Below are 15948 nucleotides of genomic sequence, written 5' to 3'. Positions count from 1 at the left end.
TTACACCATCACGGGGAGTCTTGTTATCCCCAAGCAGGCTCTCACAGCAAGGATCAAGAGGTGTGAGCACAACAGGGAGGAAAGAACAGGAGGCTTGAGGTTTTTACTGCTCATTTTGCAACCCTGAAAAGACATTAACATCATCATCATCATCTTCCAGGTTTTTACAGTCAGTTGGCATCAACACACAGAATTCAGCACCAGATCAGTCAGTGAAATCAGAAAAGCGTGAGGATGCATCCGTTTACGGCCGCTCGTGATCCCACATCCCAGCTCTTTTTTAACTTGTGATTCAGGTGCATTCTGCATTGTGAAGAACACATTGCTGAGAGGGAGACTCCATAAATCACTCTGAAAGAGTCATTTTAAGGGGGCTATACTGACCCCTTCAGGCATTAAAGTGCATCACAGAGGGGGGAGCCGGGCAGCGTGGGTGTGAACCCTGAGAGTCTGAGGAGTATCTGAAATATTCAGACGTGAGGTTGTGACCGTCTGTGACCTCACACGAACCACTCATTCAAGAAATGAATTCCAGCGATGTTGCAGTAGTAGCTGTGAGAAGTGAAAGCTGAATATGGGCCCAAAAGTCTTTCCTAAAACCCCTGAATTAAGGAATTATCACATACGTTTGGTAATTTACTGCTGGAATGAATATGTACGATTTGGATTCTAAAAATATATATAGAGATATATATAAATAACATGGACACCCTTGTATCTCAACATAAAGTTTGCACTTCCATTCTACCGCGGATGTAAGTTTACATAAAATGTAAATTAACTTATAGAACTCATCTAGTTCTAGAAGACGGTCGATTATCTGTTGACCGGTTAGCAGCGTATCAGTTAACATACTAATCTGTAGTTCAGTGACGTTAATGACTGGCACAAAGTAGAAGTAGAATTTGGACTAAGACTTGCACCTAGACCTGCAGGCTTTGTCCATCTGTGCACGGCTCTCATGAGTATGCATAATAACGTCCTTTCAATGTTCATCCTTCATCCTCATGAGGCTGAACCCTTTGATTCTAAGGTGAGAGGTGAGATAGAGGAATGCTGTCTGTCTGTCTGTCTGTCAGCAAGATTACACAAAAACTACCAAGCTGAATTTCACGACACTCGTTAGACAGGTGGAGCGTGAGCAGATGAAGAACACAGTCAACGGTAGTGCAGACCCGGGTCACTTTCTTTAAACTTACAACAGAGCTCAGGTCTTGGCCCAGAACTCTTTCTCCAAGTGACACCTCTAGTTTTTATGTTAAATGTCTCAACAACTATTAGACAGACATTAATGAATAAATGATTGTCAATATGTCTTTGATTTATAACTTATGACAAACATTTCCATTAGCCTTGACTGCACCACGTATGTATTGCTTATTAGCGCACCTTTGACCCCCTAACATGCTGAACTAGGACGGTGATGGTTGAGTTTCTATTCAAGTAAACTACTCGAGTCTTCACACGATAATCCAAATGATCACAGGCTAAGTCCTGGATTTAAGTGCCGCTAGTGTAACTACGCCCACATCGAATTATTTAATAAATAAAGTAATTGCAGTATTGTACCTTAAAGGTCATGGCACTCTTTTGCATCTATGACCCTTCGAAATGAAAATATTAACAATGAACAGATTGCAGTTGCAAAACAGATCAAAGTGTCCCACTGATTTACTACTACACTGATTTACCGGCTGCAGCAGAGTAAAAAAAATGTCACGTACAGTCCATTAAAGTGAATATAACAATTTTTTTTGCTTCTGTGTGCCTGAAGAGGGGGGGTGCAGAATAACCAGAGTTTTCCTGCAATTTTGTTTGGTCTTTCAAAGAGAATCACAGCAGTTTGAGTCAGTACGACAGCTGCTCCTGGTTCTCTTCGTCACTCGAGGCGTCCGACCCGTCCGTCCCAAAGTATCTGTCCCCAAAGTCCCCTGCAAATACACAACAGTGAGCTCAGAGCAGGTTGGGAAACCAACCAAATCAAATTGGGAAAATTATCAAGGAAAATGCATAGATTAAAAAAAACAAACAAACACTGAAGCTTAACAGCTGTAAAGGATGGGTGATCTGATCTGGAATTAAGAGCCGGAATAAAAGGAAAATTCATTTCTGCTTTTGTAACAGACACACAATGAGCATTCATTTTTTCTGACTATCAAATCCTGATGTTTTAAAAGTGATGGGACGGCAGAAAACAGTGCTGACATCACTCCTGTATTACCATATGTTGTTATTGGTCTACATTTTTTATTTTATTTTTCAAATATATTTTATGTTCACTTTTGAATTGCTGACGAACGTCAATGAGAGGTAAGCTTCAACTTGGTTAAAACCTGCTCATATCTACAACTAGTCTGACAAACACACATCAGTCTGTAGATTCTGTTCATACGTTACATGACATTTACCGTCTGAAATGGTGACATCTGCCATGGATCTGGAGCAATTCAAGAAAAAAGTGAAAGCCTCTACAGTCGCTTTGAGACTTCATCTCTCAGTACTGCTTCTACCATCCTGCTTTCATAGAACTGTTCCACTGATAGACTCATGTACAAGGTTTTTGTGCTTTACCAATGTCTAGTCAGTCTGCAGTAACTGTCACTGTAAGTGATGGTTGATAGCTAATCTATGCTAAAGCTGACTGACTGGGAACTCTTCCATTTTTTTTTAGCTCTAATGGAACACAAAAAGCTTAAGGACCAACAACAGCACAGATGCAATCAAGAGCAGCGCACATCTCAGATTATTCCACATATTTCTGAGACAAACGTGGATGTTAGAACTGCGTTGCAGATCTGGTTGAGAACTAGTGGGTCAATAATAGGGTTTCTCCAACCTAAAGCATACTATGCTTCAGATTTCTTTTTTAATTTTTTTTTAATATAAATAGGATCACAATTTACATCAAATACATCAAGGGGACTTACACAAGAGATTGAGATTCATTAGAAAAATGTTTATCCGAGAAATAACTCCAGTGAGAGGTAAGTCATTTTCTCACAGACTTCAGCAGAATCTGACATGCAGTATTTCTGCAACCAAATAAGTCGCCCTCTGCTGCTCATCAAAAGAATTACGACACCTCAGCATTGGCTTTAATCTACAGACCTGAAGCTACAGCGACCTGCAAGTAACTTTAATGGTGGTTGACCATGTTAATCCTGCCAACAGTTCACAAGTTTGCTTTTTTTTTTGTGATTTTTTACCAATTTTAATAGCAATCTGAGTTCTATGTTGAGAAAAACCTTTCAGTAAAATTTAAAGGGGTTAATCTCAAACCCCAACAAATCACCACACTCACATGCACTCTCTACAGAAAATACTGTTGCTATGTAACTCTGTCTAATCACTTAGGCTGCCGAAAACCGATTGGCGTGTCTGATGTGCATTTATAGTAGCTACAGTAGTGACAGGGAGGAGGCGTCGCTTCAAATCTAAAGTGACACAACCACAAAATTAGAATCTGCTCGGACATGAAATTAAATCTGTCAACCTGAAACAAAGATGCTTATTATCCTTCATGTGCTGCTTTCATTTTCTGCATAAAGCTAAAATCAATCAGCCAAAACTAAGCTGGAAATTACATGACTTTGTGTTCGATTTTAGTTCCTTTCTTTGATGTCTGTACGTGTAATACTAAAAATCTGATGTGTGCGACTGCTTACCGATACCAGGAATTACATGGAACAGTTCGTCCAGGTCCTTGTCCACTGCAGTGGTGATGATTTTGACCTTTGGAAAGGCGTAGGCCACAGAGTGCACCCCGAGTTCTGCCATCAGCAGCGACACCAACATGATCCTGTCCTCCTGCACCTCATGATCCTGCTCAGCCACACACATCACAGCAACAACTGTCAATGGCTTCCTGATAATAACCAGAAGCCCAACTAATGTGATAAAGCAGCAGATTGTTCTTCATTTCAACATCTATGCCACATCTATGAGTAATGAGTGACCAATAGGACAGGGGTCCTACTGCTGCCTTTACTGAGAAGCAATGATGTGAACGGCACCCACCAACAGGACTCTCACTGCCATCATGGCAGCAGCGCCGGTGGACACGGTGCTGTCCATTAGGATGACATGATCTTCACTGATGTCTTTGGGCAGACGCAGGTAATGCAGCTGGCGAGGCCAGAGAGGAGGAGACCAGTTGCCATGGTTACCGGAACAGGACAGGTTGTTACCACGGAGACAAGCATCATGTGGAAGAAAAGAAAAACATTCATCTTTAGTTGGATGTCATTTTGAAACACTGTCTTGAACAGTAAAGACATTTGGTACTAAATGAGCCATTTTTGCCACCTCTGGTTCGCCTGAGTCGAGGTTGGTCTGGATGAGTATCTTGCCGATGCGGACGTCCTTGCACACGGCCCTCAGGGCGGGCTCCATAGTCTCTCCAGCCCGGAGGATAGACACACCGGTGATCTACGGAGATGAAGATGTGGAATAAGTGTGATGACGGGAACCCTGAGGAAACACTCAGCTCGAGGTTAACGAGACGTCACTCACCCCTTTCCCTTTGTAACTGCGGCCCTCGTACTCATGGCTCTGCGGAGTCTGAATGACACACAGCTGTTAGAAGATGCAGAAGAGGAGTTAGTTTTGTTTGGACACAACAATTTATTGCAGAAACAAGAAAGATTATAACACACATTGATGCAGACACAGAAAACTGCCTCTTAAGGAGCTAGTTGTTTGTACAAGTTTCTCGTACGAACTTTGTCATGTGAATGCACATACTGTGGCTTTTCTGTAGTATAAATTGCAAAAAAAATAAATAGAGCAGCTCAAGTACAATCGTACCTGATAATTACAAATCAAATATATACTCCCATCTTAACCTTCAGCTCGTCTATATCATCTTTAAAGTGCTGACGGGGGGTAAAGCGGATTTTGGAGAGCAATGACTCTCCATGCAGCCCTTTATGGACCTTGTTTGTGCACTGCTGCGCAGTCATGTTGGAACAGGAAGGGGCCATCCCCAAACTGTTTCCACAAAGTTGGGAGCATGAAATTGTCCAAAATCTCTTGGTATGCTGAAGCATTCAGAGTTCCTTTCATTGGAACTAAGGGGCCAAGCCCAGCTCCTGAAAAACAACCCCACGCCATAATCCCACCCCTACCAAACTTTACACTTGGCACAATGCAGTCCTGGCAACCGCCAAACCCAGACTCATCCATCAGATTGCCAGATGGAGAAGCGTGATTCCTCACTCCAGAGAACACGTCTCCACTGCTCTACAGTCCAGTGGCGACGTGCTTTACATCACAGCATCCAACGCTTTGCATTGCATTGGGTGATGTATGGCTTGGATGCAGCTGCTCGGCTATGGAAACACATTCCATGAAGCTCTCTACGCACTGTTCTTGAGCTAATCTGAAGGCCGCATGAAGTTTGGAGGTCTGTAGCGATTGACTCTGCAGAAAGTTGGCGACCTCTGTGCACTATGCGCCTCAGCATCCGCTGACCCCCCTCTGTCATTTTACGTGGCCTCCCACTTTGTGGGACAGTTGCTGTCGTTGCCAATCGCTCCCACTTGGTTATAACACCACTGACAATTTCACGACTGGACTTGTTGCTCAGGTGGCATCCGATCCCGGTACCACGCTGGAATTCACTGAGCTCCTGAAAGCGACCCATTCTTTCACAGATGTTTGTAGAAGCAGTCTGCATGCCTAGGTGCTTGAATTCATACACCTGTGGCCATGGAAGTGATGGAACACCTGAATTTCATTATTGGGATGGGTCAGTGAATACTTTTGGCAACATAGTGTATGAACAGTAACATCAGCCAACTTAAGAAGTAGCTTTAGTTAAATGCAAGTTAAAGTTCATTATTTCTGTTTGCTCTTGCATGAGGCCTGTAACACATACAGGTCATCATCTTGTCACCAGCAGTAATATGTGAGGATCCACCGGGTCGCTGCAGCCAACTAAGTTTGATTAAAAAAAAAAAAAGACTGGGAGCTGAAGAACAAAATGGACAGAGAATTGCAGTGATCCACAACTCCGCCATATATTGTAGTCCAATTACGTTCTTATTTGTGGACGCTTCGGCACAGCTGACCCAAAAAGGTAGTGTGAATAAAACCATGTACCCAGCCTTACTCAACTGTGGCATCTGGGACTATTGCACATGCTGCTCTTAGAGTGATCTTTGTTGTTCAGCCACCTCTGGGGACAATAGTCTTGATTTTACCTACATTTGTACACAATCTGTGATAATGTGGAGTAAAAATTTCTCCAGTCTCTAATATGCCTTAATAATGCTTCTCTTTGTCTAGTTTTAGAACCTGGCGATGCTTCCTGTGACACAAAAGTAGCCACAAAATATTCAAGCGTGGCTAATTAATCTGTTATCAAGTTCTTCTCACCTGAGATGGCAGAAATGTCAGCGCATGTTCTATAAGGAGACGCATTAATCTCTTTGAGTAGAAGATGAACTCGTCTCGGCTGGTTTCTTTGTTCCTGCAGTGGAGCAAAAGAAATAGTTTCAAAGCTGTTCTGCACTGTGGAAACATGAAGCTGGGTGGGAGCCCGTGTTGGTACCTGATGATGGTGTGCAGGCCTCTGACCTGCGGCGTGCTCTCCAGCACACTGAGAGTCTGAGGCAGCGGCTGCGTCTGCTGGGCAGAGGCCAGGAGCGCCCTGAGGAAAAAGAGAGGATGTTCAAAAAGTTTACCCGTCTCATTCTGCTGCACTGTAAGAGATGAATAAATCAGTGCGTCTTTGAGGCAGAATCTCAGAGAGCCACATAATGCAGAAAGACAACCGAGACAGCGAGTGAAGGTCAGGGCGTACGTAGTACGGATAAAAGATTTGCAACAATGACAAGCTGACCAAAGGATCTGAGATCAGCGTACCTGACACTGAGCTCACGCTGCATAAAGAGAAGAGAAAAGCAGAAATGACAGAGAAAAAAATCTTGATAAAGAGAAGATAAGCCGTTTTCAAGGGTAAGGCTGATTATAAAGCATATTCTCTATTGTCAGGGAAAAAAATGTATGTATGGGATATAATTTAACATTGTAATACATACACAACATTATAGATTTTTGTCAAACTGAGTGTTTTTAACAGGGACGGGGTGGGAGGAAGGAAACCGCCATCCAGTGCAACTTTTGAACACATGGTGGCGCCAGCTATCAACACACACTGAATCTCTCAGTGACTCACCTCCTCCAGCTGGCTGTGAACATGCTGGACTATCAGATCAATGGCCACCATATTCCCACCACCTAGAATGGAGAAGGTTTGGAGGCGCAAGTCAAACAAAATGTAAAAATGTTTAGATCGTTTCCTGTGATCTGCCAGACTCACCTCTGGGTACGACGATATCAGCCAGTCTCATAGTTGGCTCGATGTATTGCTCAAAGGCAGGCTTCACAAACTTGTTGTACTGCTTGATGACGCCTTCAATGTCCCGTCCGCGCTCTGTGATGTCCCTGCGGAGCCGGCGGACGAGCCGAATGTCTGAGTCTGTGTCCACAAAGATCTTCATATCCAGGAGCTGCAGGTGGGAAAGAGCAAACACGTCTGAAAGGTTCAAACACTCTCTTCAGCAAAGCAGCCGCACAAACAACCCACGGTAGGGGATTGCTTCATTCAATAATTCTTCAAAAAAACCGAAAGGAATGAAAGACGGGCTGCCTTACCTGAAGAAGCCCTTTGTCCGCAAAAGACATAATTCCCTCAAAAATGATAACGCTGGCGCCGTACACATTTTTCTGTAAAAGCAGGAGGGAAAAGTCTGATGAAGGGAGCTGCAGCTGCAGTCATTTCAGCTTTCATTTGATTAAAGCTGTGGCGTGTGTCTCTTTGAGAAGCTAGTAAAAAAAAAAAAAAAAAGCGAAATAGCATTTGAATTATGTTTAATATATTTTCAGCCTTGAAAATTTAGCCCCTCAAAATGCAACCCGTCTCATCACAGCTGCTCTACTTTCTTCCTCCCAAAAATGACAAGACGCATGTTTTATTCAGTTTTCTGTAGAGACGGGGCTACTTGTGAGTGATGAAATCCAGCGCACCCAGTCTTTCTGCCTCCCGTGTGTGGTGAAGTCGTACACGGGGATCTTCACACTCTTGCCCTGCTTCAGTTTTCGCAGGGTGGCAACCAGCAGCTCAAAGTCGAAAGCCCCCGGATGGTCAAAGTTGTAGTCATTCTTTGCTGCCAGGCTCTGCTCCTCCGGGGATAAAACCTGAAAAGCACAGCAGGGTGCTGGTGAAGCGTGACCGAGGAACTTAAAAGGACAGTGAGTGCGCTCATATTTTCTGTCAATTCTGAGCTGAATGAGGCTTTTCTTAACTGATGAGCGTCAAGTGAGCGCTGCACAGTTTGAAAGGCCTTCTTTTCTAAATGACCTTGCGATGATTTCTGCACCAGACACAGACATACAGTGCACAGTGAAAATGAGTACACCCCTGTTGAAAAGTAACATTTTGAACAATATTTTAATACACACACAAGTTATTCCCAAAACGTGCATAGAGTAAGTTTAATACAACATCTGTTGAGCTTACAACAGAAAAGAAAGATCAATAATATAACTTAAATGACCTATTTGTCCATTTTTGTGAAATTATGCTGGTGCAAAAGTGAGTACACCCCTATGTTAAACTCCCTGAGAATGGGCCGTGTTGGCCCGAAATGTCATGAAATGAAAAGGCATTAAAAGGGAGGTCATCGTTGTGCGTTTCATCCTTGCCTTACATTGAAATTTTACATTTTGAGTCTGCACCAGGCTAAAAGAGACGTGTGTGAGATTTGACTGAAATCCTATGGAGAGTATCATGATCTGCTTCAGTAGTCACAGTACATGTTGACAAGCATGTTTCTTTTGGTGAAATTCAGCTTCCTACTGTTGATGGCATCCATACAGCCCCAAACCATGTCACTCCCACTACTATGCTTGACTTTAAGCATGGGGCACTTTTCTTTGTACAAATCACTTTTTACCACCACACAGGCTTGACACCATCGAAAGCAAATTTGTTCATCTTGGTGTCATCAGATCACAGGACATGGTCCCAGCAATCCATATCCTTAGTTTGTTTGTCTCTGATGAGACAATGATAAACAAATTTGCTTTCGATGGTGTCAAGCCTGTGTGGTGGTAAAAAGTGATTTGTACAAAGAAAAGTGCCCCATGCTTAAAGTCAAGCATAGTAGTGGGAGTGACATGGTTTGGGGCTGTATGGATGCCATCAACAGTAGGAAGCTGAATTTCACCAAAAGAAACATGCTTGTCAACATGTACTGTGACTACTGAAGCAGATCATGATACTCTCCATAGGATTTCAGTCAAATCTCACACACGTCTCTTTTAGCCTGGTGCAGACTCAAAATGTAAAATTTCAATGTAAGGCAAGGATGAAACGCACAACGATGACCTCCCTTTTAATGCCTTTTCATTTCATGACATTTCGGGCCAACACGGCCCATTCTCAGGGAGTTTAACATAGGGGTGTACTCACTTTTGCACCAGCATAATTTCACAAAAATGGACAAATAGGTCATTTAAGTTATATTATTGACCTTTCTTTTCTGTTGTAAGCTGAACAGATGTTGTATTAAACTTACTCTATGCACGTTTTGGGAATAACTTGTGTGTGTATTAAAATATTGTTCAAAATGTTACTTTTCAACAGGGGTGTACTCATTTTCACTGTGCACTGTATATGTTCCCAGTATAAATTAGGTTTTAAAGAGGATTGATGGACGACTTTGAATCAAATACTGAAACTGCACGGAATGCTGGGTCACTGTAATAATAAACATGCTTGAAATTCACAGCAACATTTCCACAGCAAACGGCCACACATAAAACTTGCAAAAAGTGTCGAACTTAAAAAAACAAAAAAAAGTTTTCCAGCTGAATCGGAAGGATTTAAAAGATTACTCAGAGAGAGAGCACCTCCAGCGGAAGCTCAACCTTTTTTTTGGCCTTGAACAGACAGCTGATCATCCACCGACTCTGATCTCATTTGGGTCGTGAACTGCCACCAGCTTTGATTTTTACTGTCATGGTCACATGCCGCTCTGCTTACTGAAGTTTGTTTCTTTCAAAAGTCTGGCGTGCGCAGCGTGTGGTTATTGCGAGCTGTTTTGAAGTTGTGTGCTTTTCTTTCTTTTGAAGTTCTCTTACTTCATGTTAATGTGATGCTAATTGTGAGACTGGACCTCTGCTAGCTGACATGTTTTTAAGAGGTATGTGAATATGTTGAATTGCAGAAGGTAGGACAAGAGGTGGAAAGAGCGCAGGGTGTAAACTGAACAGTGAGCTCAATATTTGGAAGCACTTTGACGAGTGCATGGAGATACAGACTGGATGCTGATTTGTTACACCAGTGGTACGGTTTTAAAATATATCATATCATTTGATGCATGATACATGTAAAATGAATAAAGCCTCACGATGTAAGATCATTTAGAGCTATTCATTTTATAGTTAATTTGGCAAAGTTTCTGAAAGCGTGACTTCTGACGCCAAACTTGTACTTAAACCTGCAAAAATGACCTTTCAGTATCAAACGCTCTCTGTTAAACTCAATCAAATGAGGATAGTTACGTACTAAAACATTGTGTTCTTCTTCTGTTAAATTGTAGTCTGATTTTGAGTATTTCAATGGTTAGTAATAAAATAGATGCACATATGCTATAACATGGCCGTGAAGCCCATGTCCATAACACTGTACCACATTAGGAGGGTCATTCAGAAGAGCTCTAGGTAAAAGTGAGATGTGAACATGAACTAGTTCATTTTAGGACCGTGAGCTTAGTTCACTACTTAATTTTAACTGGTGTTAAAATTCTTGTGAGGTGTGAACTCGCACAAAACCATTAAAGGAATATTCTGAAAGACAAGTTCATTCACTTTATGATCGATACCAGCAATAACCGCATAGACTCGATCAGAGAAAGTCCTGACAAGCGCACAATACTGCCGGCCAGTTCAGAGTTGGGATGAGGAAATCTAATCGCCTGTGAACTGGTGTCTGCTTGAACTCGAGAAAATAAAGTAAATTTCACAGCTTTTTTAACTTAAGAGCTTCGAACTTGAAAGTCTTTCTACCCTGAGAAATGTTGTGGGATAGATTTTCTACTTATGTGTGATTTCTGTGTAGCTAAACTTCCCATTAAGCCGTCAACATTTCATCATGAGTTTTCCTGCACTGGATTAGAACTATAATTTCATTTCTCACAGCTCTCTGATCTAGAAAAACAAATTTGTATTGTCCAAAAGAAAATCTTTGTGGTATTGTGAGAGAGACGTTATGTCTGCTGTACATTTGACACTAGAAGGAAGTAGGAACCCTCTTGAGTATAGGAGATTCTTTTTTTAATTCAATGTCAAGTACACACAAAAACATGTCAGTACTAATTACCGCTAGAATACAAACAATGGGGATGATGATCAAAGTCATGCAATCTGAACTCCACAGATGACTTTAATGAGGGGAAACTTTGAAGTTTAAAAGAGGCGCCCTCACTGCGGAACTTTTCTCCTTACTAATTAAAGATGAAAACTCAATTTAAAGACGACCCTAAATATAGGCTATTCTCTGATTTAGAACTGCATCTATCCCATCAGACACTGGAAAAACTCATTTTAAGATGGTAAATTATACTCATCCTTGTAATAAGTTCGAAAGAAAAGATTGAACAAGTGTACTTTTTTTTTTAACGCTGAGGTTGAAACTGTCGAACTTCTCTCGGATGCTGTAACTTTGTAGAAATTGGAAAATCGTTTCGAGACTGCATGTAAGAAAAAAAGATTCTCATTCGCCCACCGTAGAATATAAAGACATCATGTTCTGAACTATAATGGATGGTGATTAAAAAAAGGACACGATGCACAGTGGCTTGATTATCATTAGCAAACTATTTTTCCACAGACGTAGATTTCTAAATATTAGAAACGTATTGCATACGTACTAAACCAGCCTATAACTCTTTTAAATTCATATTGTGCACACATTTGGGCTGCAATCTAAAACGTCACCACAGCCTCTAATTAAGTCAAAACGGCGGCAGCAGAGTGATGATTTACCGTGAGGCGCTGTGATGAAAATGCTCTTAAGACTAACAAAAGATTTTCTTGCAAAGATGATCATTTCTTTCTGGAACAAAGCTGCAGATCATGGGTAAAAACCAAATAAAAAAATTTAAAAAAAAGAAGGCCCAAAAAAGACTAATATGCATGAAGCCCTCACCTTGTAGAAAGAATCCATAGACAACAGCACAACCCACGGCACATCCAGGGCCTCAATGATCTTATTGGCCACAGTGGTCTTCCCTGAGGCGCTGCCCCCACACAAGCCTGCAGATCCACAAAGCATTTCAGAGACCCTTTATTTGTGTTTCCCAGAGTGTATCTAATGTTGTCTGGTGGTGTGCATGTGTGACTGCACTTAAGTGTTTATGGGCATAATAAGAAAGAATGCGACTAAAGAGCAGGTTCTGCAGCTCAAAGCAATGACTTGGCGTGAAGGTAGAGTGGGAGGAAAACAGTCTGGGGGACTGAAATCGTACCGATGACAAAGGCGTCTTTTGACTGAGCCCCGTGCTCGTCATACCAGGGAGGGCGTCCAGCAGTGTAGATGGTGCGGGTGCCTGTGCGGAGGAGAGGAGGCTCTGTTGTACTCAGTGAGGTAGCGCTCTTCCTGCGCGGGGCCCCGGCGGGCGGCAGGAGCCGGTCCAACGAGTCCTCCCCGTTCCCGCTGCAATACAGCAAACAGCAGGCAGGTTAGAACCCGCACACACAGGACTGCACAAGAGAACTGGGGCAGACGTCATTAGATGTGCTCATCAATCATGCAGGAAAAGCACGACCACAGGTTTACATCCATTAAACACTGTTGATTTCAGCACGAACAGACTTCTTCTGCTACAATGATTTCATCCCATTAACATAACTAAGCTAGCTGACGTTGGACGGAACAGTCGTCCAGTCGTCGCTATTCTAAGAGACTTTGCTTTAAGAGTGTGCTCTGCGCAGTAATCAAGCTCAAGATGTTTGGCATGGTTTGGATAAAGTCACAACAAATTCATTCAATTTGGTTCTGACTGATCAGCTTTATAATATGAAGAAAAAAAAAGATCCTCGTCGGAGAGTTGGGAGTTTTTGTATTGCCATGGTCCCATCACCAGGGAAGGGGGGGGGGGACAGTTATAAACACATTGTATTTGGTGTTTTTTCCTCTAATTTGTCACCTGTACACCACAACGCTGTGGGGACACGTTGATGAAAAGGACAACAATGGTGGAGTCGGTACCTTTGGGCACAGCAAGTGGAAAAACCACAAAGTAACTCTGAGAGAAAAAAAATCCAAGAGAAGTTTGTGAAGCTCCAGAAACTCTTTATTCTTCAAAAGAAAGTGATTTATGCAAGGGTAGACTAGGATATAGCACTGGAATAATATAACATGCCCGAATAGACAGTGTTTATGTGATAAAACACGGCCAGAAAAAAGTAGACAACAAGACTTATTTGGAAGTTTAACTAAATGTAAAATAAATAAAACTATTTTTTTTATTTTCCACTTCCAAACTTTCGGTTACAATGTCAATGTGAACTTTCAGTTGTAAAAGAACACTTTAATGGTGTGCAGTAGCAGTGAAGGATGCTTGTACCTACACTCTATGGCACTTTATCCGGTACATCACAGATTAAGATTAGTCTCACAGAACTGTTTACCATGGAACACACAAAAGTCCTCTTATCTTTTGCGTCACACTCTCTAAAGACATTTGTCGGGATTTCTGTGCTCCCACAGGCTGCAATTAGAAACTTAACGAGTTTTTGCTTCTTTTGTATGCAATTGCACATTCAATCATTTACATGCAAAATGAGAGAAATTGTGAATGAAAATGAGGACTACACTTTCAGAAGTTCAGTAACGACACAGAACAGGCAACCCAAGTGAAACCGGCTCTCTCAACCCAAATCCCACACTTCCTCTGACCTGTCATCTAGCGCTGTCTAGAGACTATTTATAGCATGCGCACACGTGTCCGCAGTGAGTATGTATGTCTCATTATGGGGAAAACTGGTGTCAAATCTGCACATGTAAGAAGAAAAAAAACAGCAGTTAGATCTCACCTGCAGTCAGACCTCAGCGACCAACACCCGGAGATTCTGGCTCCGGTACAGTCCAGCAGAGTCATATCTGCTTCAGATGACAACCTGTTACCCTCCAGCCCGCCTCACACTGTGGAAACCTCCCGAAAACAACAGCAAGTGGCAGCTGTGGGGGGCGTGTGGGAATCAGTTATGTGTCTAACCTGCTCTCACTCATCTGTATCTGTGGGATACTCAACTATCATCTGTAAATCTGCTCATTGCTCCGTGCTGCTACCAATGCTTCCTCCTTTCTCTGCGTGTGCATTTGACCAATAAGAGGATCACTGCAACACTGACAGCAAAGAGCTGCTTGGCTGGTATTAATAGAGGCCCCTGTACACAAAACAAGGATGGGACGGATTTCTGCTGCTGATCCGTTCTCTAAGTTCAATGACCTGATCCAAAGAAACACCACAGGGACAGTATATTGCACATTCTAACAGATGACACGCGCCACCTGAGAACACAGAAACTGATCCCTGTGTGACCCAAAGTTTCAAATGCTTCAATAAAGTCGATTGATTTGAGTAAAAAAATTCAAGATAATATCAACGTTGGTATTTGAACTACTTTCACCTAATTAGCTTCCAGTAATCACAATATTAAATATTGATGCTGCACAATAGTTGGCTCCAAGCCAGTTTTATTCATATAGCCCTAAATAATACATATTGTCCTAAGATGGCTTTGTAAACTTTTCATTTAACGTAGCCTATCATTAGACTCTGAGATGAGGACAAAGACCAAAGAAACCTCAGGAAGAACAAAGAGGTTTCTCCCCCAGAGCGGACTGCAACAGATGCCATGTGGTTAGAAATGACAACGGGAGAACTGCAGCCTGGATAAATTTAAAGAGTCTTAGGGTTGCACTGGTTTGTAATTACACTATTTAATCAATGTTTTAATATAAGTATATGAATACTTACATATTTAATTCTGACGCTAGATTTTCACTCAAAAGTAAAGTAGATGAGGCACAATGCCAACATCTTTTTATTCTTTAGAAACATTTTTGTTTCTAGTTTACTGGTGTTTAGAGTGCAGAACTACTTCTAATGACTTCAATAAAAATACTTAGGACGATTTCAGCTCTGCACCTACGTACACTTTTATGCCAAATAGGTTCACACTAATGGCTTCTTAATGATTTTTTGTTTCATCTGGTTACCCCACAGTAAACCTACAGACTCGTCAAATATAAACGCAGCTTCCTAAAGCTGTCACAGATGTCAGATTCAAAGAAAGTACTGAATTATTTTTTTGGGGGGTATGAATCAGATACTTTCTAGAGGTTTCACATCTCTGACGCAGAACTATACGTCACCTACTTACGCTGAATTCTACGTTTCACTACATTTTCCCCATCTAAACCCAACTTGTCACACTTCTCAGTTATTAAATTCAAACTAACAGATGCATCTCATTTTATTGAGCGTTCATAAGGTCTTAGCATCACAATCTTTGCTTTGTTTACATGAGTAGTAGTGGTGGTAGGAGCGGAAGTGTCGGTGTGGTTAATGTTACATCACGGGATGAGGACGTTACTGCAGTCGAGAGACTTAAAAAATAACATTCGATTTTTTTTTACGGAACTGAGAGTTTAAACACAGATTAAAACACTGATAGTGTCATGTACCTGTCCGAGCAGGAGGAGATTATTTTCAATCTCTCGGCATCCATCGGGATCCTAAAAGCTCGAAGCCGGTATCGGCTGGTTGAGCCATCGATGGATTTCTTCTTGAACGTGCTGAGGAATTGTGGGTAATGCAGTTTGTTATCATGCTCGTCCACATAGTCAAGCGCAAACGCACTCAATTTAGA

At 41.9% G+C, this 15948-nt stretch overlaps 1 protein-coding gene across 2 annotated transcripts; it reads right to left on the bottom strand.

Annotated features, from left to right (window-relative positions):
* Positions 1 to 89: 89 nt before the first annotated feature.
* On the bottom strand, positions 90 to 15859 carry uckl1a (uridine-cytidine kinase 1-like 1a). Of its 2 annotated transcripts, XM_075475130.1 has the most exons (15): positions 15764 to 15859; positions 12537 to 12724; positions 12218 to 12324; positions 8032 to 8202; positions 7660 to 7731; positions 7325 to 7514; positions 7181 to 7242; positions 6868 to 6884; positions 6554 to 6652; positions 6379 to 6472; positions 4513 to 4575; positions 4306 to 4428; positions 4018 to 4125; positions 3666 to 3822; positions 90 to 1931 (listed from the first exon to the last, which is right to left on the bottom strand). In XM_075475130.1, the coding sequence occupies exons 1-15, from the start codon at positions 15805 to 15807 to the stop codon at positions 1849 to 1851; spliced, it is 1578 nt and encodes a 525-aa protein (XP_075331245.1). In that variant the 5' UTR covers positions 15808 to 15859; the 3' UTR covers positions 90 to 1848. The 2 variants fall into 2 exon arrangements, 1 of the variants encoding a protein (XP_075331245.1); XR_012770418.1 differs by lacking the exon at positions 90 to 1931 and having other exon boundaries at positions 3739 to 3822; positions 4018 to 4100.
* Positions 15860 to 15948: the final 89 nt, after the last annotated feature.

The sequence above is a fragment of the Odontesthes bonariensis genome, chromosome 10 (genome assembly GCF_027942865.1).
Source record: "Odontesthes bonariensis isolate fOdoBon6 chromosome 10, fOdoBon6.hap1, whole genome shotgun sequence".
In the NCBI taxonomy this organism is placed as follows: domain Eukaryota; kingdom Metazoa; phylum Chordata; class Actinopteri; order Atheriniformes; family Atherinopsidae; genus Odontesthes; species Odontesthes bonariensis.
Note: the sequence above shows the minus strand (reverse complement) of the source record. Positions and strands in the feature narration are given on the sequence as shown.